Source organism: Prionailurus viverrinus, chromosome E3 (genome assembly GCF_022837055.1).
Source record: "Prionailurus viverrinus isolate Anna chromosome E3, UM_Priviv_1.0, whole genome shotgun sequence".
Classification (NCBI taxonomy): domain Eukaryota; kingdom Metazoa; phylum Chordata; class Mammalia; order Carnivora; family Felidae; genus Prionailurus; species Prionailurus viverrinus.
Window position 1 is genome coordinate 17,304,304 of NC_062576.1, and position 23,658 is coordinate 17,327,961.

At 44.2% G+C, this 23,658-nt stretch overlaps 1 protein-coding gene across 6 annotated transcripts in view; it reads right to left on the minus strand.

Annotated features, from left to right (window-relative positions):
- The window catches only part of LOC125154643 (integrin alpha-X-like), a 50,203-nt gene extending 31,299 nt beyond the window's left edge, over positions 1 to 18,904 (minus strand). For 2 of the 6 annotated variants that reach the window (XM_047839164.1, XM_047839166.1), the window contains exons 1-17: positions 18,771 to 18,904; positions 18,132 to 18,237; positions 14,911 to 15,014; positions 14,544 to 14,614; positions 14,277 to 14,391; positions 12,767 to 12,897; positions 12,504 to 12,649; positions 12,108 to 12,261; positions 11,649 to 11,799; positions 11,368 to 11,441; positions 10,813 to 10,942; positions 10,561 to 10,703; positions 10,235 to 10,375; positions 9,933 to 10,142; positions 671 to 801; positions 382 to 539; positions 85 to 239 (exon numbers count right to left, since the gene is read on the minus strand). In XM_047839164.1, the coding sequence (XP_047695120.1) occupies positions 85 to 239; positions 382 to 539; positions 671 to 801; positions 9,933 to 10,142; positions 10,235 to 10,375; positions 10,561 to 10,703; positions 10,813 to 10,942; positions 11,368 to 11,441; positions 11,649 to 11,799; positions 12,108 to 12,261; positions 12,504 to 12,649; positions 12,767 to 12,897; positions 14,277 to 14,391; positions 14,544 to 14,614; positions 14,911 to 15,014; positions 18,132 to 18,237; positions 18,771 to 18,804 (2,154 nt within the window). In that variant the 5' untranslated portion in view covers positions 18,805 to 18,904. The other 4 variants (XM_047839168.1, XM_047839167.1, XM_047839165.1 and 1 more) reach the window with 4 other exon arrangements.
- Between the last annotated feature and the right edge of the window lie 4,754 nt (positions 18,905 to 23,658).

Here is a 23,658-nt window from a genome sequence, read left to right on the forward strand (position 1 = left end):
CAGAACACACTCTGTTCTTTCCCTGCCCAGCCCACTGCCAGCCTCAGAATCTCTGCCATCCCCAGGACTTCAAAGTCCCCTTACCAGGAGGAGCAACCTCACGGTCTCACAGTACTGTCTCAGCCCAAGGACTCGGACATGAGTCAGATTCCGGGCTTTTGTCTCCTCAAAGATGGCACGGGGATTCTGGCGGCCAGGGTCGAGGGTCAGGTCAAAGGTCACAGAGCTTTGGATGTCACCTGCAGGGGAAAGGAGGGGATAAGGAGAGATGAGAGAGCCAGAAATTCCTCAGGTGGACAAGGTTCAAGGCAGGAGACAGGAGTCCTGAGCTGAGGGATTCCAAGTGTCAGGGTTTCTTGGGCCAAAGAGGAGAGGACTCACCCAGCTGATTCTTGGGACTTTCATAAATACGAAGGCAGACGTTGGCATCACCCAGTGCCTTGACAGAGGCTGTCTCTTCCCGGCATTCAAACACAGACCTGGCAATCTCTGAAGATGTGAATTGGATATTCATCCACACCCTGAGCACAGGTCTGGTCCTATGAGTGGAAAACTGAGCTGATGGCAGGCCCTTGATCCCAGGAAGACAACGTGGGATGGGGATTGGGCGGCTGGAGTCCTACGTGGACTTAGGATACCATCTGGAAGTGTCTGAGAAAGGCTTTCTCACCTTAGCAACATCACCTGCCCCTGGGCCCCCACAGCCAGGTCCACCAGTCCATCCAAGGTAAGGTCCTGACCCCCACTCAGTGACTGCCCAAAATACTGGAGGCTGGGGGAGAGCTGGGAGCCTGAGATCCGCTGGTGAGAAAGGGAACGGCAAGTCAAGTTGAGGGTGAGGGAAACGAGTTGGAAATTAGCAACAAAAGGAACAGGAAGGTATGAATGTGGGAGACAGAAAGAAGAGGTGAGTAGTGAAAAGATGTCACCAGAAGTACTTAAAAAGAGGAGGTGGGGTGGGGCAATGATGACTAAAGAAAAGGAAAGATCCCTAAGACATAAGTGAAGACATGGTGATTGAAAGTCTGGCCTGGCGACCTGGGTCTCATACATTCATTAATTTACTTAGTCTCAGGTTCAATTATGGAGCTTCCACTCATGAGTATGAGGCCTTGGGCCAGGATCTGATCTTACTGTGCCTCAGTTTCCTCATGCTTCATATGGGGATAATAATACCTCAGAGTTTAGCTGTGAGTAGTAAATGAATTAATGCATATAGTTCTTTGAACAGCACCTGGAAAAGTCACTAGTCAGTTACTGATTATGATGAGTATTAGGGCTAAATGGGACCTCAGAGCTCATCTGACCCCACCTCCTACTTTTCGGACAGTGCCAAGGCCACATGATCTTTAAGAGATCAGCTCCATATCTGAAATCAGATCCTCTGACACCATGCCCAAGGCCGCTTTTTGCTCCCAAGGGCGACCATATCTCTTCAGAGGACAAGGGATGGGAAGTGGCTGTACCCATAAGAAAATGCTCTGGAAACTTGCCTCCCCTGTGCATTCCTTCCTTTTATTTCCATTCCCCTGTAATGACAAATCCCTTGAAGAATGTGTCCTTTAAAATCTCTGGACACTGCTGGGACTGGAAGACATTAAGCATAGTCATATTAAATAAAGAGTAATTTACCAATTACTAAGGATGTCTAGAAAGGAAGAGGCAGGAAGTGATATACAAACCCAGCCAAATGGCTTCATGCTCAAGAAAACTGATCTTACCACCATATCCTCAGGTTTGTGTGGGGCCCAGTGGGAATAGGGTAAGTCCTTCCCAGTCAAGTATGTTGTGGGATACATCATGGTGGGAAGGAGGAAAATCATGGTGGGCCAGCAAATCTGGAAAGGTCTCCTCTTAGAGTCCTTATACCCTCTTGGGTATAACTCAAGTGATATTTGCAATTGAGATTTTTCATAGATATGCTTCTAAGCAGCTGTAGCAACGTGAAGTTAAACAGGTGGTGTGGAATGAATGCAGTTTCTTGACATCTGGTGTTATTGTCAACAAAGCCTTTCACCCTCTTCTTAAACTTCCAAGTTCTTTAGTGGCGCCTGGGTGGGTCAGTAGATTAAGCGTCTGACTCCTGATTTCAGCTCAGGTCATGATCTGCCAGCTTGTAGCAGTGCAGAACCTGCTTGGGATTATCTCTCTACCTCTCTCTGTCTGCCCCTCTACTACTAGCACACCCTCACTCTTGCTCTCTCTCAAAATGAATAAGTAAACTTAAAAAAAAATTTCCAAGTTATTTAGAACCCCTCCCACAGTTAAACTGTATTAACAATAGTTGATTATAATACTGTAACACCAATTATATGCCAGGCACATGTGTATATTTATACTATGTATGTACTCTATATGTACTAACTCATTTAATCCTCACAGAAGCAGCCAAGTGAGGTTGGTTCTCTTATTATCACCATTTTACAGATGAGGAAACTGAACACAGAGAGACTGTAATGACTAAGACCATGTAGCTGGGAAGTAACAGAACTGTAGAGACCTTCTTTGACATTTTTGTTGTAACAGCTTTTTGAGATATAATTCACACACCATACAATTTACTCTTTTAAAGCATACAAGTCAGTGGTTTTAGGATGTTCTCAGAGTTATGCTACCATCACCAAATCAATGTTAGAACATTTTGATCACCCCCCAAGAAAACCCATACCCCTTATCACCCACACCCATGTTCCTCATTTTCCTCCATTGCCAGTCCCTGACAACCCCCAATCTACTTTCTATCTCTGTGGATTTACCTATTCTGGACATTTCATATAAATGGAATCATACAATAAGTGCCCTTTTGTTTCTGGCTTCTTTTTACTTAGCATTGTTTTCAAGCATTATGTTTTCAAGTTTTCCATGTTGTAGAAAATACTAGTATTTCGTTCCTTTCATGGCCAAGTAATATTCCATCATATAGGTATTTATTTACAACAGAATTTATCTGCTCATCAGTTAATGGATATTTAGATTATTTCCATCTTTTGGATATTATGAATAATGCCCCTATGAACATTGATGTATAACTTTTTGTGTGGACATAGGGTTTCAATTCTCTTGGGTGGAATTGCTGAGTCATAAGGTAACTCCACGTATAACCTTTTGAGGAACTGCCAGATGTGTTCCAAAGTAGCTGCAGCATTTTACATTCACACCAGCAGTGTTTAAGGATACCAAACATTCAACATTCTCACCAACACTACTTATGATCTATCTTTTTATTCTAGCCATGCCAGTGACTGTGAAATGGTATCTCACAGTGGTTTTGATTTGCTGATGACTGATGACTAATGATGTTTAACATCTTTTCATGTGCATATTTGTCCTTTGTATACCATCTTTGGAGACATGTCTATTCAAATCCTTTGCCTATTTTTTAATTGAGGCTTTCTTTAACTTTTGCCATGAAAAGAAACCCTCCCTTTTCAGGAGAAACTGCCCCATGGATAAAGTACTCCTGCTAGACAGATATTTGGCAGGATTACTAATGACATGAGGAAATAGTCATAAAGCATCAAAGGAGAAGGGGTGAATAGACAGGCACACAGAGGCAGCCCGACCTAAACTGGCAACAGGGAGCCACCAAGAGAGCCGGCACTGGGTTAGAAGTCAGGAAATTGAAGCCTCCCTCATCACCATTCCTAATCCACTATAAACCTTGGACAAATCACTGATTTTCTCCATGCCCCAGATTTCATCTCCAACGTAGGTTTGCTAATGCCTGGCTTATATACCTTGTAAAGCTGCTGGGGGATTAACAGGTCTGGATAGAGAGCTCACTCAAGAATCAAGTCCTAGATTTACAGAGGAGAAGATGGTGGCATAGGAGGACGCTGGGCTCACTGCGTCCTGCTGGTCACTTAAATTCCACCCACATCTGCCTAAATAACCCAGAAAACCGCCAGAAGACTAGCAGAATGGACTCCCCAGACCCAAGCATAGACAAGAGGTCCACGGAAGAGGGTAGGAAGGGTAGAGAGGTGGTGCGTGCTACACGGACTGGTGGGAGGGAGCTAGGGCGTGGAGGGGCAGCCTACCTGGCAAGGTGGAATCCCATAGTCTGGTTTGAAAAAGCAGAGGGGCCAGACTGCATGAGTTCTGACAGCCAGTGGGACTTAACATCTGGAATGTTATAAGTCACCAGCTCGGCTCAGAGAGCAGGAGGGTGAGAGGACACCAGGAGGGAGAGGTGTTGAGCCCTGGAACACAGAGCTCAGCTCAGCAGGGAACAAAGGCACTGGCCAGCGCCATCTCTCCCTCACATCCCCCAGCCGAAATTCCAAAGGGAACCATTTCCTGTCACTGAAATTGCTTGCACCACGCAAACACCCAATGCTGTGCTTCTGTGGATCCATCCCTTTGACGGGTCTGCCTGCCTCCCTCCCAGTGCTGCAGGGCCCCTTGTGCAGGGGAACACTGATGGCAAAGTGAGCTAAGCCTGCCCCTCCCACCCTTGTACACCTACGGGATCCACCCCAGCTAATATGCCAGATCCCATCAAAGCAGCACCACAAGCCTGGCAGTGTGCAAGTAGCCCAGACAGGGGCCACACCACTCCACAGTGAGTCCTGCCCCTGGGAGAGCGGAACATAAAGTACACACCAGTCTGACTGTGGCCCCAGCGGTGGGCTGGGGACAGACATCAGGTCTGACTGTGGCCCCACCCACCAACTCAAGTTACTCCAGACAGCACAGGGGAAGTGCCCTGCAGTTCTGCGCCACTCCAGAGACTATCCAAAATGACGAAATGGAAGAATTCTCCTCAAAAGAAACTCCATGAAATAGCAACAGCTAATGAATTGACCAAAAATGATTTAAGCAATATAACAGAAAAAGAATTTAGAATAATCATCATAAAATTAATCGCTGGGTTTGAAAAAAGTATAAAGGACAACAGAGAATCTATTGCTACAGAGATCAAGGGGCTAAGAAACAGTCATGAGAGCTAAAAAAAAAAAAATGCTATAAATGAGGTACAAAATAAAATGGAGGCGAACACAGCTCGGATTGAAGAGGCAGAGGAGAGAATAGGTGAATTAGAAGATAAAATTATGGAAAAGGAAGAAGCTGAAAAAAAGAGAGATTAAAAAATCCAGGACTATGAGGTGAAAATTAGAGAACTAAGTGATGCAATGAAATGGAACAATACCTGTATAATAGGAATTCCAGAAGAGAGAGAGAAAGGGGCTGAAGGTGTACTTGAACAAATCATAGCTGAGAATTTCCCTGATCTGGGGAAGGAAAAAGGCATTGAAATCTAAGAGGCACAGAGAAATCCCTTCAGACATAACTTAAATCGATCTTCTGCATGACATATCATAGTGAAACTGGCAAAATACAAGGATAAAGAGAAAATTCTGAAAGCAGCTAATGCTAAATAGGCCCTAACTTACAAAGGTAGACACATGAGAATAGTCGCAGACCTATCTACTGAACTTTGGCAGGCCAGAAAGGAATGGCAGGAAATCTTCAATGTGATGAACAGAAAAAATATGCAACTGAGAATCCTTTATTCAGCAAGTCTGTCATTCAGAACAGAAGGAGAGATAAAGGTTTTTCCAAACAAACAAAAACTGAAGGAATTCATCACCACTAAACAATCCCTACAAGAGATCCTAAGGGGGATTCTGTGAGTGAAATGATGCAAGAACCACAAAAGACCAGAGAAATCACTACAAGCATAAAACATACAAACATCACAATGACTCTGAACCTATATGTTTCAATAATAACACTGAATGTAAATGGACTAAATGCTCCAACCAAAAGACATAGGGTATCAGAATGGATAAAAAAACAAGACCCATCTATTTGCTGTCTACAAGAGACTCATTTTAGATCTGAAGAGGTCAGGTCCATTCATGCTACTGGAAGTCAAAAGAAAGCTGGAGTAGCCATACTTATATCAGACAAACTAGAATTAAATTAAAGGCTGTAACAAAAGATGAAGAAGGGCATTATAAAATAACTACAGGGTCTATCCATCAGGAAGAGCTAACAATTATAAATGTCTATGCACCAAATACGGGAACCCCCAAATATATAAAACAATCACAAACATAAGCAACCTTATTGATAATAATGTGGTAATTGCAGGGAACTTTAATACTCCACTTACAACAAGGATAGATCATCTAGACACAGGATCAATAAGGAAACAAGGGCCCTGAGTGATACATTGGATCAGATGGACTTGACAGATATATTTAGTACTCTGCATCCCAAAGCAACACAATATACTTTCTTTTCAAGTGCACATGGAACATTCTCCAAGAGAGATCACATACTGGGCCACAAAACAGCCCTTCATAAGTATACAAGAATTGAAAGCATACTATGCATACTTTCAGACCACAGTGCTATGAAGCTTGAAATCAACCACAGGAAAAAGTCTGGAAAACCTCCAAAAGCATGGAGGTTAAAGAACACCCTACTAAAGAAGGAATGGGTCAACCAGACAATTAGAGAAGAAATTAAAAAATATATGGAAACAAATGAAAATGAAAATACAATGATACTAATGCTTTGGGATGCAGCGAAGGCAGTCCTGAAAGGAAAATGCATTGCAATCCAGGCCTATCTCAAGAAACAAGAAAAATCCCAAATACAAAATCTAACAGCACACCTAAAGGAAATAGAGCAGAACAGCAAAGACACCCCAAACCCAGCAGAAGAACAGAAATAAATATCAGAGCAGAAATAAACAATATAGAATCTAAAAAAACTGTAGAGCAGATGAATGAAACCAAGAGTTGGTTTTTTGAAAAAATAAACAAAATTGATAAACCTCTAGCCAGGCCTCTCAAAAAGAAAAGGGAGATGACCCAAATAAAATCATGAATGAAAATGGAATTATTACAACCAATCCCTCAGAAATACAAGCAATTATCAGGGAATACTATGAAAAATTATATGCCAACAAACTGGACAATCTGGAAGAAATGGACAAATTCCTAAGCACCCACACACTTCCAAACCTCAAACAGGAAGAAATAGAAAACTTGAACAGACCCATAACCAGCGAAAAAATTGTATCAGTTATCAAAAATCTCCCAACAAATAAGAGTCCAGGACAAGATGGCTTCCCTGGGGAATTCTACCACACATTTAAAGCAGAGATAATACCTATCCTTCTCAAGCTTTTCCAAAATAGAAACAGAAGAAAAACTTCCAGACTCATTCTATGAAGCCAGCATTACTTTGATTCCTAAACCAGACAGAGACCCAGAAAAAAAAAAGAGAACTACAGGCCAATATCCCTGATGAATATGGATGCAAAAATTCTCAACAAGATACTAGCAAATCGAATTCAACAGCATATAGAAAGAATTATTCACCATGACCAAGTGGGATTCATTCCTGGGCTGCAGAGCTGGTTCAACATTCCCGAATCAATCAATGTGATACATCACATTAATAAAAGAAAAGATAAGAACCATATTATCCTGTCAATCAATGCAGAAAAAGCATTTGACAAAATTCAGCATCCTTTCTTAATAAAAACCCTCGAGAACGTAGGGATAGAAGGAACATACATAAACATCATAAAAACCAATTATGAAAAGCCCACAGCTAATATCATCCTCAATGGGGAAAAACTGAGAGCTTTCCTCCTGAGATCAGGAACACAGGGGGATGTCCACTCTCACCGCTGTTGTTTAATATAGTGTTGGCAGTGCTAGCATCAGCAATCAGACAACAAAAGGAAATCAAAGGATCAAAATTGGCAATGATGAAGTCAAGCTTTCACTTTTTGCAGATGACATAATAGTATACATGGAAAACCTGATAGATGCAGCCAAAAGTCTGCTACAACTGATACATGAATTCAGCCAAGTCGCAGGATACAAAATCAATGTACAGAAATCAGTTGCCTTCTTATACACTAATAATTAAGCAACAGAAAGACAAATAAAGAAACTTATCCCATTCAAAACTGCACCAAGAAGCATAAAATACTTAGGAATAAACTTAACCAAAGATGTAAAAGATCTGTATGCTGAAAACTTTAGAAAGCTTATGAAGGAAATTGAAGAAGATATAAAGGAATGGAAAAACATTCCGTCCTCATGGATTGGAAGAATAAATATTGTTAAAATGTCAATACTACCCAAAGCTATCTACACATTCAATGCAATCCCAATCAAAATTGCACCAGCATTCTTCTCGAAGCTAGAACAAGCAATCCTAAAATTTGTATGGAACTACAAAAGGCCCCGAGTAGCCTAAGTAATTTTGAAGAAGACCAAAGCGGCAGGCATCACAATCCCAGAATTCAGCCTCTACTACAAAGCTGTAATCATCAAGACAGCATGGTATTGGTGCAAAAACAGACACATAGACCAATGTAATCGAATAGAAACCCCAGAATTAGACCCACAAATGTATGGCCAACTAATCTTTGACAAAGCAGGAAAGAATATCCAATGGAAAAAAGACAGTCTCTTTAACAAATGGTGCTGGGAGAACTGGACAGCAACATGCAGAAGCATGAAACTAGACCACTTTCTTACACCATTCACAAAAATAAACTCAAAATGGATAAAGGACCTGAATGTGAGACAGGAAACCAACAAAACCCTAGAGGAGAAAGCAGGAAAAAAACCTCTCTGGCCTCAGCTGCAGCAATTTCTTACTTGAAACAACTCCAAAGGCAAGGGAATTAAAAGCAAAAATGAACTATTGGGACTTCATGAAGATAAAAAGCTTCTGCACTGCAATGGAAACAATCAACAAATCTAAAGGCAACCAAGGGAATGGGAAAAGATATTTGCAAATGACATATCGGACAAAGGGCTAGTATCCAAATCTATAAAGAGCTCACCAAACTCCACACCCGAAAAACAAATAACCCAGTGAATAAATGGGCAGAAAACATGAATAGACACTTCTCTAAAGAAGACATCCAGATGGCCAACAGGCACATGAAAAGCTTCTCAACGTCGCTCCTCATCTGGGAAATACAAATCAAAACCACACTCAGATATCACCTCACGCCAGTCAGAGTGGCCAAAATGAACAAATCAGGAGACTATAGATGCTGGAGAGGATGTGGAGAAACGGGAACCCTCTTGCACTGTTGGTGGGAATGCAAACTGGTGCAGCCGCTCTGGAAAACAGTGTGGAGGTTCCTCAAAAAATTAAACATAGATCTACCCTATGACCCAGCAATAGCACTGCTAGGAATTTACCCAAGGGATACAGGAATACTGATGCATAGGGGCACTTGTACTCCAATGTTTATAGCAGCACTCTCAACAATAGCTAAATTATGGAAAGAACATAAATGTCCATCAACCGATGAATGGATAAAGAAAATGGATAAAGAATGGATAAAAGAAATTTTATATACACAACGGAATACTACGTGGCAATGAGAAAGAATGAAATATGGCCTTTTGTAGCAATGTGGATGGAACCGGAGAGTGTTATGCTAAGTGAAATAAGCCATACAGAGAAAGACAGATACCATACGTTTTCACTCTTATGTGGATCCTGAGAAACTTAACAGAAGACCATGGTGGAGGGGAAGAAAAGAAAAGAGGTTAGAGAGGGAGGGAGCCAAAACACAAGAGACTTAAAAACTGAGAACAGACTGAGGGTTGATGGGGGGTGGGAGGGAAGGGAGGGTGGGTGATGGGTACTGAGGAGGGCACCTGTTGGGTTGAGCACTGGGTGTTGTATGGAAACCAATTTGACAATAAATTTCATATTAAAAAAAAAAAAGAATCAAGTCCTCATAGAAACAGGGAACATACCAATGTGTCCGTATCTAAAGTTCCAGATTTTCCTTGCTGCCTACAAGGTGCCCAGGGCTAGGCAAAGGAAGCAAGATAAGGAAAAGGAGAATTTTCTTGGTGGCAGTGCAGAAGACAGGGAGAAGCAAGGAGGAGGTGGTTGTAACAACAGAATTTGCGACCAGTCCTCACCTGACTGTGGGAGGGGTTGATGCCCAGTTCTGAGGTTCCATGAAATAGGTAGACAGCACCCCGGTTCTCCTGCTCTCCTGGGGCCCCAATGGCCACATCTGTCAGCTTGTCCCCATTCACATCCCCCAGCACTGTCAAGGCTGCCCCAAAGCGGCCCCAGGGGTGGCCCTGCTCCCCACAGAGAATGACCTCACACTGCCATCTAGCTCTCTGAAGAACAAAACAAGTGTCAGGACCCAACCAGGCAACCCCTCCACCCCACACCCAGGTCCCACCCAGCCCAGGTCTCATCAGACACTTACCCCCAGGGGCAAGTGGCACATGGACACCTGCCCCCCCCGGGTTGGCTTGTAGTAATGTGGAGCCCCAATGAGGACGAGGTCAGAGTTGCCATCTCTGTTCACATCGACAGAGCAGAGGGAGGCCCCAAAGTAGGAACCAATCTGGAGGATAGAGTGTGAAGTCATCCTGCCTACCTCTGTCAGAGGCATCCCCTTCTAGGATAGGTCCCTCCTCTCCCCAGTCACCAGGGACTTCCCCCATGGATCCCCAAACCCCTTGTCCTCCCTCTCTGCCCCTGAAGACCCTGCCACCCTCGTGTTTCACTCTGGCTTCCTCTACATCCAACCTGGGTCCCTGCAACTTCAGCCTTCGGCCTCCATTTCCCGGATGCCTGAGTGAAGATGACAACCTTCCCAGTATGCTGATGGCGGGGGGCCCCCAGGATCAGGATCTTCACCCCCTTCCAAAGTGCCAGCTCAGTGGAGTAACCTGAGGGGGGCAGGCCTCAGCATAAAAGCTTCCTCCTTACTCCCCGAGCTCCTGCCCTTCCCAGGCAGTTCATCTCCCTCCTGTGCCCCCAATCACAGCCTTTTCTCACCTAGATAAGAGTCCCTCATGTCCACATTCTCTTGAGACATGTTGATGAAAGTGGGGCTCATATTTTGGGGGTATAGGAAGGCTCCTCCAGACCAGCTGAAGCTCCCCACAGCCCCCAGAACTGGCCCGTCCTGGGAGGAAAGGATTCCAGGGCTAAGCAGGTTTGAGTCAAAAAAAGACAGCCTATTCTAAAGCAATGCCTACCACTGATTCCACTTTTCTTTTTTCATGTTTACTTATTTTGAGACAGAGAGAGAGAGAGAGAACGAGAAGCAGGTGGGCAGAAAGAGAGGGAGGAAGAGAATCCCAAGCAGTCTCCATGCCAATAGCACAGAGCCCAATACACAGAGCTCAATCCCACAAACCACTAAATTATGACCTGAGCCAAAATCAAGAGCTGGACACACAACAGACTGAGCCACCCAGGTGCCCCCTGACTCCACTTATTATTTGGAATTCTCTTTCTCCACTCATTCATCTAACACCTATCCTTACCTTCCCTCCTCCCACCACTCCCTACCTCCTACATCAATGGCCTGAAAACGGCCCCACTCACAGGTGAGAACACAGCGCTGAAACCCTCCTGGGACATCTCCAATTCAAAGGAACTACTGCTTATGGTCTGCGTACCTGGAAGAAGACATGACACCAGGGTTCCAGGGGGAAATACAGGCTTTACCAAGTCTGAAAAGGACATCTCAGCTTTAGAAGATCTAATGTTGGACATTAATACCCAAAGGGAGGAATTGGTGGCTATGACAAGTGGGTCCAGGTCCAAGAAGGGAAAGCATTTATGGGTTATGGCTTCTAAAGTGAGTACTTTCATCTCTGACTTACCCTCAATGGCAAAGATCTTCTCTTTCAGTTGGTTTTGAATGTCTCTCAAAGCATCAAAATTCTCCACTTGAAAAATGTGCTCGTGGGAGGGCTTCGATGCAATGTCATTTAATTCTTTCTGGGAATGTGGATTTTGAAAAGCCAATCCCACCTGTCCCCAACAAAGACCAACTCAGTGAAAATAATAATAAATTTAATATGCCTGCCAAACGCTGGGTGCATATCCCCCAATAACTCCACAAGGTCAGTATTATTACACTCTGTGTACAGATGAGAAAAATGAGGCTCAGACAACATCAGGGAATTTAAAGAAAAGGATCAGGGTCCCCAGGCTGGAACACAGCTTTCATATTGAAGGTAGTAGACGCTGAGAGAGCTGAGGTTTTTGTCCTAGAAAGGGAAGTTGCTTTAAGAGGAAGTGAAGGGAGGAAACGGTGGGAGGGCATTTCCACATCCTACCCCAACTGCATAGCGAATGATACCGGCAGCTTCAGCCCTAGGGATAACATCCTCATAACCCAGGGGGTCTCCTTGTTTCTGACCATCAGTGATGACAATAAGGATCTTGGAGGCATCTTTTCGGGCCCCCCTTGAGGCACTGAACAGTTGATTTCTGTCAGAGAAGAAGATCCAAAGACCTGTGAACAGAACTGCTACTGGTCCCTTATGCCTTTTGAGAACAAGTTGTTTACCCTTTCTCTTGGAGGTCCCAGTCCCACCTGTAGGCCCCCAGCTTGGTGAGGAGACCACAGGCTGAATTTCTGTCCCAGCCTGTCCCTCTCTCGTGGAGATAGGTGAGGCCTAAAGGAAGACCCAGATGCTTTGGGGAAGGACCCCGGAGAAGGGAGGACTCACGTAACCATTTGGATGGCTGTAGCTGTGTAAGTGAACCCTCGCAGCTGTTGTACAGAATCCAACAGGCCTAGTGGGTTTGAGCTGTATATGAAGTCTTTGAAAGTGAAGTGCACCCAGGAATGGTGGGAGAACTGCATCAGAGAGAACTGGGAGAATTGAAGGGGGCTGGGAGCCAAGGCCACTTGACCAAAACCCCAGGCACCCCACCCACAAACCTCCCACAGGGCCCCTGCACACTTGCCTTCCCTCCCCCAAGGACACACCTGGGTGCTAGGTCTCTGGAACTGGCTCATAACGGCCTTCACAAAATTCAACATCTTGGTAAAATCTCTGAAGGAGATGCTGCCTGAGCCATCGATCAGGAACACAATATCCTGCTCCTGCCTCGGACACTCTGAGAAAGGAAGTGGCACCAGTTCTCCAAGGAACACTCCCAGAGCCCAGAACCTCAGCATCCTGGCCACAAGAACTCACTGCCCCCCAACCCAGGGACCTCCCTAACCACTGCCTAGAATAGGGTCCTTTGGCCTCCTTAAGTCCCTAAAGAGGCTATATCTGTGATTCAGCTGCTCACACCTGTGTAGTCAGCCTAGGTGATAAAAAAGTGAAGTTCCTCCAATCCAGATGGTAAGAAACGGGGAGCCCCTCCTTCTACCTTGGCTGTCTGTGCCCCTCTCCCAAGCCCTATCCCACTCCCTCTCCCATATCCCCATGATCCAGCAATGAAAGGAGCCTGCTTCAGCCCCTGGCCAGAATCTGTCCTCATTACTCAATGCCAAACTGTGCTTTTGTTAAATATTTTTAATGTCATCCCTGGAAATAACCACACACTGGCCCTCTTCTGTTCTCAGCTTAAATATGGGCCCCTATTCCCCTCCTGAGTGTATTCAAAATTGGTCAAAAAGAGGAAGCTCTCCCAGTTCTCCAAGAAGAGACCTCCCAGCCTCCCTCTTTCATTCCAGAGGTTCCCACCAGACAGTGGTGTCCTGGGTGTTCTTATGGGAGCCCAGATTCCTATGGGCAAAGTCTAGGAGGTGCTAGAAGAGAACTCCATTCAGTGGCCAGATGTCAGTTTCCCCAAGGGCTTGAGTGGAAATGTGAAACCAGGGAGGGGCCTAGTGTGCACACATACATTCATGCATACATATTCACATACACATACATTTGTGCATGTGCACAAACAAACCCATGCATACTCATATGCACACATATACACACATACTCATATATATACACTCATGTAAATATACATACAGGCACATATGCATGTTCATATATATGCACACATATATACATCCATGTACATAGACACACACACACATACACACACTGCTCAGATTGTCTGCGCCTTCATCATTCTTTCCCATTCTGTTACACAAATTGGTTATACCCAGGGCGTATTGACTGAAAATAAATTCCCTTCTCCCTAAAAATAATAGCAGCTAACATTAATTGAGCCCTCACTATGTGCTAAACCTTGGCCATGGATCATCTTATGTCACTCTCAGGGTTGGGTGTCATTATCCCCATCTCACAAATGAAGAAACTGAAGCTCCAAGAGGGTTAGGTCATAGAAAAGTGGAACAGTAATGTGGCAAGATGTGAAAGCATACAGTGACTACCCAACTCAAGTCTGGAACTGCTATACCATCCAGTACATATTTTTTCCAGATGTCTTTTTTATCCACTCTGGCAAAAGTGTCTCTGGCCCACTACACTCCCAATCACAAGTGTGTGGGCTCCTCAAAGGAACCAGTAGCCCCCAACACTCACCCTTCAGGGCAGCCGGGAGCTTCTGGGCCTGCCAGGAAGGGGAAACCAGCAGGAAACAGAACCCAGTCAAGTACATGTTCTCCTTGCATGTATGGTGCACTGTGGGGCCACAGGCCTAAGGACAGAGGTGTCTGATGGGAGGGGCTGTCCCTGCTTCCATTCCATCCTTCCAACCCAGTATTTTCACACTCCCCAAAGTCCCCAGCCCCACTAACCCCAGGTCCCCATTCTTCCCTTCAGGACAGCTCTGCAACCCAGGTAACTCACCAGCAGTTGAGAGGGGTTGGTTGAGGCTGCCAGGGACAGGCCCAAGGACATGTTAACTGCTTCTGGGGGGACTGAGGAGACAGATATGTGCATGGTCACCCTCAGATCTGTGTAAGATCTGGGCAGGGGTCACCTCAAACCTGCAAGACAAAGAGGTCTGGAAAGTGAAGGGGGCTTTCAGGTCTTGATAGAGCCATGATGGTAAGGGGTGTGATGGACAAAGAGGCTATGAAGGGATCAGGAAGCTTGTCTGAGGGTAAGGGTCTGCAGACAGAGCTGGAACTGGGAAGTGTATCTTCTGTGTTCCCCCCAGGTCCCCAGAGCAGTGGAGTTTGGACCTGGGTCCCAGGGAGAGGCAGTGACTCACTCTTCAGGCGGATGGGCTCACACTTGCCCGTTCTATAGTCACACTGGTAGAGGCTACCTGTTTGGTTGGCAGCCTTTATCTCCTGGGGGGCTCCAACCACCACCCTGGGGGGAGGAAGACAAAGAACACTGAAGTTAAGAATATGGACAGTGGAACCAGACTGCCACTCGGCAAGTTTGCTTCATCTCTAAGCCTCAGAGTCCTTATTTGCAAAGTGGAGATTAATAACAATTTAAGTTACCCATGGGAGGGGTTTTTGTCTGTTTTGTTCTCCTGTATATGTCTGGCTCCTTTAGTAGTAAGTGCTCAATAAATATTTCTTGAAAAGTTGATCCTTACCTATCTTATAAGATTATTATGATGACGAAATTAGTACTCACCTAGAAATGCAAATCAAAACTACATGGAGATATCACCTCACACCTGTCAGAATGGCTAAAATCAATACAAGAAACAAAAGGTGTTGGCAAGGATATGGAAAAAGGACCCCTCATGTATAGTTGGTGAGAATGCAAACTGGTGCAGTCACTGTGGAAAACAGTATGGAGTTTCCTCAAAGGGCTACAAATAGAACTACTGTATGATCCAGCAATCACACTCTTGGGTATGTACCCAAAGAATACAAAAATACTAACTCAAAAGGATACATGCACCCCTGTGTCTATAGCAGGATTATTTACAATAGCCAAGATATGGAAGTAGCCCAAATGTCAATTGATGAATGGATAAAGAAGATGTGGGATACACACACACACACACACACACACACACTATATATATGTATATATATATATATATATATATATATATATATCTGCACCAGTTTGCATTCTCACCAACTGTACATGAGGGGTCCTTTTTTCCATATCCTTGCCAACACCTGTTGTTTCTTGTGTTGATTTTAGCCATTCTGACAGGTGTGAGGTGATATCTCAGTGTAGCTTTGATTTGCATTTCTAGGTGAGTACTAATTTAGTCGTCACAGCAATCTTATGTATTCAGCCATAAAAAAGAATGACATTTTGCCATTTGCAGTGAAATAGATGGAGCTAGAGAGTGTAATGGTAAGTGAAATAAGTCAGTGAAATAAGTGAAATAAGTCAATAATATGATTTCATTCATGTGGAATCTAAGAAAAAAAATAAATGAACAAAGGAGAAAAGAGAGAGAGAGAGAAACCAAGCAACAGATTCTTAATTATAGAGAATAAACTGATGGTTACCAGAGAGGAGAAGGGTAGGGTTATGGGTTAAATAGGTGATAGCGATTAAGGAGTGCATTTGTTGTGTACGGTACTGGCACAAAAACAGACACTTAGATCAATGGAACAGAATAGAGAACCCAGAAATGGACCCAGAAATGTATGGCCAACTAATTTTTGACAAAGCAGGAAAGAATATCCGATGGAATAAAGACAGTCTCTTCAGCAAATGGTGCTGGGGAAAACTGGACAGCGACATGCAAAAAATGAACCTGGATCACTTTCTTACACCGTACAAAAAAATAAACTCAAACTGGATGAAAGACATAAATGTAAGACAGGAAACCATCAAAATTCTCAAAGAGAAAGCAGGCAAAAGCCTCTTTGACTTTGGCTGCAGCAACTTCTCACTCAACACGTCTCCAGAAGCAAGGGAAACAAAAGCAAAAATGAACTATTGGGACCTGATCAAAATAAAAAACTTCCACACAGCGAAGGAAACAATCAGCAAAACTAAAAGGGAACCAATGGAATTGGAGAAGATATTTGCAAATGACATATCAAATAAAGGCTTAGTATCCAAAATCTACAAAGAACTTATCAAACTCAACACCCAAAAAACAAATAATCCATGAAGAAATGGGCAAAAGACATGAATAGACACTTCTCCAAAGAAGACATCCAGATGGCCAACCGACACATGAAAAAATGCTCCACATCACTCATCATCAGGGAAATACAAATCAAAACCACAATGAGATACCACCTCACACCTGTGAGAATGGCTAACATTAATAACTCAGGCAACAACAGATGTTGACGAGGATGCAGAGGAAGAGGATCTCTTTTGCACTGCTGGTGGGAATGCAGACTGGTGCAGTCACTCTGGAAAACAGTACGGAGGTTCCTCAAAAAATTAAAAATTTAAGTACGTTATTTATCCAAAGTATTTATTCAAGGGATACAGGTGTGCTATTTCTAGGGGCACATACACCCCAATGTTTATAGCAGTGCTATCAACAATAACCAAAGTATGGAAAGGACCCAAATGTCCATTGACAGATGAATGAATAAAGAAGATGTGGTATAGCCAAAGCATAAGAGACTCTTAAAAACTGAGAACAAAATGAGGGCTGATGGGAGGTGGGAGGGAGGGGAGGGTGGGTGATAGGTATTGAGGAGGGCACCTTTTGGGATGAGCACTGGGTGTTGTATGGAAACTAATTTGACAATAAACTTCATATATTGAAAAAAAAAGAAGATGTAGTATATAAATACAATGAAGTATTACTGGGCAATCAAAAAGAATGAAACCTTGCCATTTGCAACTATGTGGATGGAACTGAAGGGTATTATGCTAAGAGAAATTAGTCAGAGAAAGACAAATATCATATGACTTCACTCATATGAGGAATTTAAGATACAAAACAGATGAGCGTAAGTGAAGGGAGGCAAAAATAATATAAAAACAGGGAGGAGGACAAAACATAAAAGACTCTTAAGTATAGAAAACAAACAGAGGGTTACTGGAGGCATTGTGGGAGGGGGGATGGTCTAAATGGGTAAGGGGCATTAAGGAATCTACTCCTGAAATCATTGTTGCACCATATGCTAACTAACTTGGATATAATTAAACAACAAATAAATTAAAAGGAATGCATTTTTTGTGATGAGCACCAGATGATGTATGGAATTTTGCATCACTCTATTTTACACCTGAAACTAATATAGCACTATAAGTTAACTACACTGGAATTTAAATTTAAAATTTTTAAATAAAATAAATCAGTGATCACATAAAGCATGCTTGGCACAGTGCTGGGCACTTAGAAAGTGCTCAATAAATGTTAGTTGTAATCATCAAGATGGCAAGACAGTACCTGCTTTCAGTACAACTCTTCATATCCCTAAGAGAATTTCTACACCGGGCACTGGAGAAGAGAATCATGGGGAAGGACAGGACTTTGTGCATGGAAAGGAGTTGATGAGAACCAAAAGCCAGTCACCACCGAGTCCTCACCAGGAGTTGGCATACTGGACCACACTGTATCCAAACCCAGCACTCTCCATAAGGAAGGTTGTTGGCTGGTCTGTGTCCAAGTTGAAACAGAGAGAAGAAGCCAAGCCTGGGAAAGTGAGGTGAGAAGAGAAGCTCTGAAGAAGGGTCTTCCTCCTATTCCATCTCCCCAGACCCCAGATTTGCTCTCCTCTCCAGGTCCAATGCCCTAGTGTCTCCTGGACTTCTGAACTCTTAGGCTCAGGCTTCCCCCAGTCCTGCTTCTCTCCTGCAGGAAGTCCAGAGACAGCTCTTCACTCATTGGCCTGCTGGAAAGTTTCAATTCTCCATTTTCACAGAGAAACACCCAGACTCTAACTCCTTTGCCACCCTGGGGCTTCTAGGAGAAAGAGTCCAGGAAAACTTGGGCCAAGGTGACATTGTGAACAGAGCACAAGGTTGACTTGTTCTACCTACTTGGGAAATCTCTAGATTGTTCAGGCAACTGTCCCCTCCCTCTCCCTCCAAAAACTCCAGATACCAAGCCCTGTGTAACTCCAGATCCCTCCCCTAATGTCTGCGTCCAAAACATGTACATTCTCAGCTCTTTCCCTATCTGGACCCCAATGCTCTCACGTCTCTTCATTGGAGCCCACCACTTACCCATCAACAGGAGGAAGGTCCTGATCATGGTCATGACTGGAAGGTAAGATATGGGCTTCTGAGTTCCTCAGCCACTGAGGGAACTGGACAAAGGTACAGAGGGGCCAGTGAGCAGAGAGGTAGTCAGGAGAATAGAAGCAGAGAGGGAAGTTGTCAGCATGACTCAGAGGTGGAGGGCGGAGAATAGGACTAAAATAAACAGAGAAAGGGGCTGAAGCAGCCCACACATCCTGGGTCCAAGAGTCTTTCTAACCAGAGATGGCTTGCTTCTTTTGCTTTACCAAACTAGACTTAAATGAATGCAAATCCCCTCCCTGCCTCACCTCTTTAGCTTCTCTAGTTGTACAGGCAGAAGTTTCCTCTTGACCTTGAAACTTCAGTTAGCCTGGGGAGGGAAAACAGGCAGATGCCAGGGTCAATTTAGGGCCCTAATGGAGACTCTGGTGGGTACTCTCAGACCTGGAAACCTCTGGGCTAAGAAGCAAGCATCTGGACCTTAGGAGGAAAATGGAGTGGGCATTTAGTCATTTACTCAACAAGCCTCATTTGAGGCTAATTACGCATCTCTCTATTAGCAAAGAGATAAAACACAAACCACAAGGCCCAGCCCTGGGGTCAGTAGAGAAGGCAAATGGGCAAAGAGCAAGGTATTGCTATGAGATGAGAAGCCCATTGACCACAGAGTACCTTACTCACTTAGAAGGGTGTCTATTTCTGAAAAGGATTCCTGGCACTTGAGCTGAGTTTTGAAGGCAACTGACTATAGGGGAGCATATTTCAGAAGGGGTAGCCAAATGTGACCAAGGCATGAGACTGGAGGGCCTCTTGGGAAACCAGTGATGGTAAACCAGAGAGTGGGAGGTGGGAAGTGACAAGAGATGAGGTCAGTGCCATGGAGGAAGGGGAGAAGGGGAAGCAGGCCCCAAGTCTGGAAAGCCCCCTTAAGGTATGTTGATTTTATCCTGAGGGCAGAGGGAAGCATTGAATCAAATTGGGAAGACTGAAATCTTCAAATTTACATTTCAGAAAGCTAGAAAGAGGAGCAGTATGGGGGATAGTTTCATTGGGAACTAGCTGGAGACAGACCAGCTAAGAGAGAGGTAACGGGGCCCTGTGGGGTGAGCTAGTGGCCATGGGGATGGACTGGAGGCTGACTGGTCTCTAAGGGGAAGACAGTGGTGATGGTCCCTGAGCATACTTGGAGGAAGGGAGGGACAATGGACTAGGATAGTTACGGTTTTTAGAAAGCCAAAATTTAGTCTTTAAGAGCTTGGGCTCTCAATCTCTCTAGGCTCCAGTTTCCTCTTCCACAAAATGAGGGTGATAATAAAACTACATATCTCCTAGGGTGCCTGGGTGGCTCAGTCAGTTAAGCATCCAACTCTAAATTTCAGTTCAGGAGATGATCTTATGGTTTGTGAGTTTGAGCCCCGCATCAAGCTCTGCACTGACAGCATGGAGCCTGCTTGGGATTCTCTCCCTTTCTGACCCTCCCCACTCGTGTTCTCTCTCTCCCTCCCTCTCTCTCTCTCTCTCTGTAAAAATAAATAAACATTTTTTAAAACTTTAAAAGTACACATTTCCTATTGTTTGTTTCTGGGAAGGTTGAATTAGTATGAAATGCTGAGAAAAATGTATATGAGCTTCTGTCATTGGCTATTATGAGTACTATGCTCTGACGATTATTGTGTTAGGTAAGAGGGGCCTGAAGGCCTTCCAAGAGAAGATGTCCTAGAGGCAGTTGAGTGAACGGGGCTAGAGCTCAGGAGACAATTCTGGGTTGGAGAAGAGTTTTGGATCCATCAGAAGTGCTGAATGAGATCCTGGTGGGAGTGTGAAGAGGGAAGAGAAAGATGGGTGGAAGAGGGGAAGGAAACCAGTGTTAGCAGCAGAGCAGAAGCCCAGAAATATTGAGAAGGAAGGAGTTCTCAAAGAGGGAGAAAGAAGCCCAGGAGAAAAAAGGGAATCATGAAAGGGCTACCTGGAGAGGAATGTAAATAATTTCACAAGCTGCTAGATGTCAAGTGAGGTGAGAAATGAAGAAGTCCCCAGATATGGCAACAGAGGCTATCAGGGACCCTAGAGGTGGCAGTGCCAGGTTAGTGGGGGAGGAGCTGGGAGTGAGTAATGTGGACATTAATGCCACCTGAAGATAAGCAGCCTTGTAGGGACCTCAGATACAATATGACTGGAGAAAATCCCTGGAATTCTTGGAGATGAAAAAAAAATTGAAAGAGAATGAAATGGAGACACAGAAACCCAATAAAAAGAAAGAAGTGACCCAGACTCCACACAAGATAAAAGGCAAGCCAGAAATAACTCAAGCCAGGAGATGTCTAGAAGACTCAGGACTGGACTCACAGACAGGGTAAGTACAAGAGAACCACCAAGCCTTTGAAGGTGCCTTGAATCCTGGCCTTTCCAGGGCTTGGGTTCCACTCTTGATGGATGAGGTACACAAAACAAGAATATTGGACAACTAAGACTTAAATTCTTCTTTCAAGCCGCCCAACATACTTCTATGATACTTCAGGAAAAGCCAAGCAAGGTAAGACATCTCACCTTTAACAAAGATAACTTGTATCATAAAAGTGTAGAACAGGATGTGTCCTTAATTCAAGCCATCCATGAAGGCAGTGAGGCTCCAGATAGGAACTTAGGGTTTCTAAAACTCACATCCCCTTTTCATTCCAGTGAATCATGTTGTGACACTTCCAGAAAAAGGATGGCAGCTGAGGAGGATAATATAAGCAAGGAAAGGGTGGATACCCAAGTTCCCTAATCTCCTCAGCCCAGTAGGACCATGATTCAGTCACATCCAACTCTGTCCATCTGACACCTGTAGGTTGTTCAGAGCCAAGGCTGAGCCGGTGGAAGAAGTCAAGAGAAGAATGGGAGGGTTTGGGGAAGTTTGGAAGCAGCCAGCCTTTCTTACTGCTGGAATTCCTCACTCAATAAGTTTCTGCTCTGTCCCTGAGACTAGATATACTGACTGAAGAAGATTCTGGTAGGATGGTGGGGCAGGAGGTGCTGCTTCTGATCTGTCACATACTGGAGCAAGGGTGTGAAATGGAGAAACCAGGACAGATGTTGATTTAATTCAGGTCTGATTTACCTGAACTAAGTGGAACTGAATAATTTTGGGTCTGTTTCCTGGGTTGTTTCTTTTCCATGGAAAGAGAACAGAAATCTGGTGGGTGGAAACTTTGGTATTTTTCAGTCTGTTTCTACCCCCACACTTACCCATGAGGCCTGAATGGATTTTCCCTAGAGTTTCTGCCCTTCTTCTTACCATATGCACTCTGTCTCACTTCTCTTTCTTTGATGGACAATTGGCCACCTCACCACCAAATTTTCTCAAAACAGAATTTTTTTAGAGAGAAGGGGAAGGGGGAGGAGAAAGAGAATCCCAATCAGGTTCTGCACTGTCAGCATGGAGCCTGACCCAAGGCTCAAACCCAAGAACTGTGAGATAATGACCTGAGCTGAAACCAAGAGTCAGAAACGACTGAGTCACCCAGGCACCCCAAAACAATTTATTTAACTCTATAGTGTAGAAATACACACATGTATACTCAGGTTCTCAGGAAGAGGCTGCTTTCCAAAAGCAACTGGTTCTCCCTACACTCCAGGAGCCGTGGGCATGGAATTCTGTTGTGATCGATTATTTGAGAATGCTAGAGGATTTTAGCCAGTGGTTGGGAAGTTTGGGACATGTAAGTGAGAAGCAGGCATAGGGTAATAACATCTTTATGGCAGAAAAAAAGAACTGAGTAATACTAACGTATCATTGTGCCCTTTATGTCTGTTAGCTCACTGAATCTTCTCAACAGCCCTATGGGGGTGGGGAGCTGCTATTATCCTCATTTTATGGATGCAGAATTAAGGCACAGAGAAGTTGAGTTCTTTGCCTCAAGTTGCCAGCTAGTACAAGGTAAAGACAGATATCAAGGCACTGGAGTCTTGACCACACTGCTAATGATCTTACTTCCTCCTTTCTACCCCACCTACTGCCTGGGCAGTATTTGTTCACTCAACCATTCATCCCACACACAGGAGCTTCTCGTGTGATCCAGGCTGTGGGTTGGCTGCTAGGGAAGCAAAACAAGCAGGAAAGGGTGCTGGCCTTCTAAGAGATCATACCCTACAAGGGAAACAATATTCTGATACATGCAAATCACAAGTTTTACTAGATAGCAGAATAATTTGAGTGGCTCAGGGAGGAAGTGATTAGCTCTGCTTTGGTGAATCTCAGAAGGAGATTCTTGGGGGGTGGTGCTTTTATACACCAGGGATTGGTATAGAGACTATAGACTTCTTCAATATAAGGACTGTATCCTTCTGGTCCTCTATCCCCTGCATTCAGCACAACACCTGACACATAGGAAGCACCCAATCAATACTTGGTGCCTGCATGAAGTTAAAGAAGGGCAGAGCTAATCCCAGTCAAGGGAACAAGCCTTTTTGTACAGAACATTCAACAGTTCTGGTCTCAGTCACTGTTGCACCTCAATTATGTGCCTGGGAAATAGCACTTGCTTCTGTTTGTTGCTATAGCTGTTATAAGTTGAGGATAAGGGTGAGAATTCACAGTTTTTCTTAGTGAAGAATAAAAAGTGACACCCTCTCAATGACAGCTCATTGAGATCAGACACTCATTTCTCTTTCTTTCTCCAAGGATGGCCACTAGACCTAGAGTAGATACAACCAGGGGTCAAACATGTCTGTTGGGTATGTGGGTAGTTGGGTGATAAGAGGGTAGATGAGTTTGTGTGTGGACAGATGAGAAGGTGGCTGGGTAGATGGGAGGATGAGTGGATGAATGGATAAGTGGGGTGGATGGGTATGTGGAAAGGAAATCTGCACATATTTGAAGGTAATAGACCAA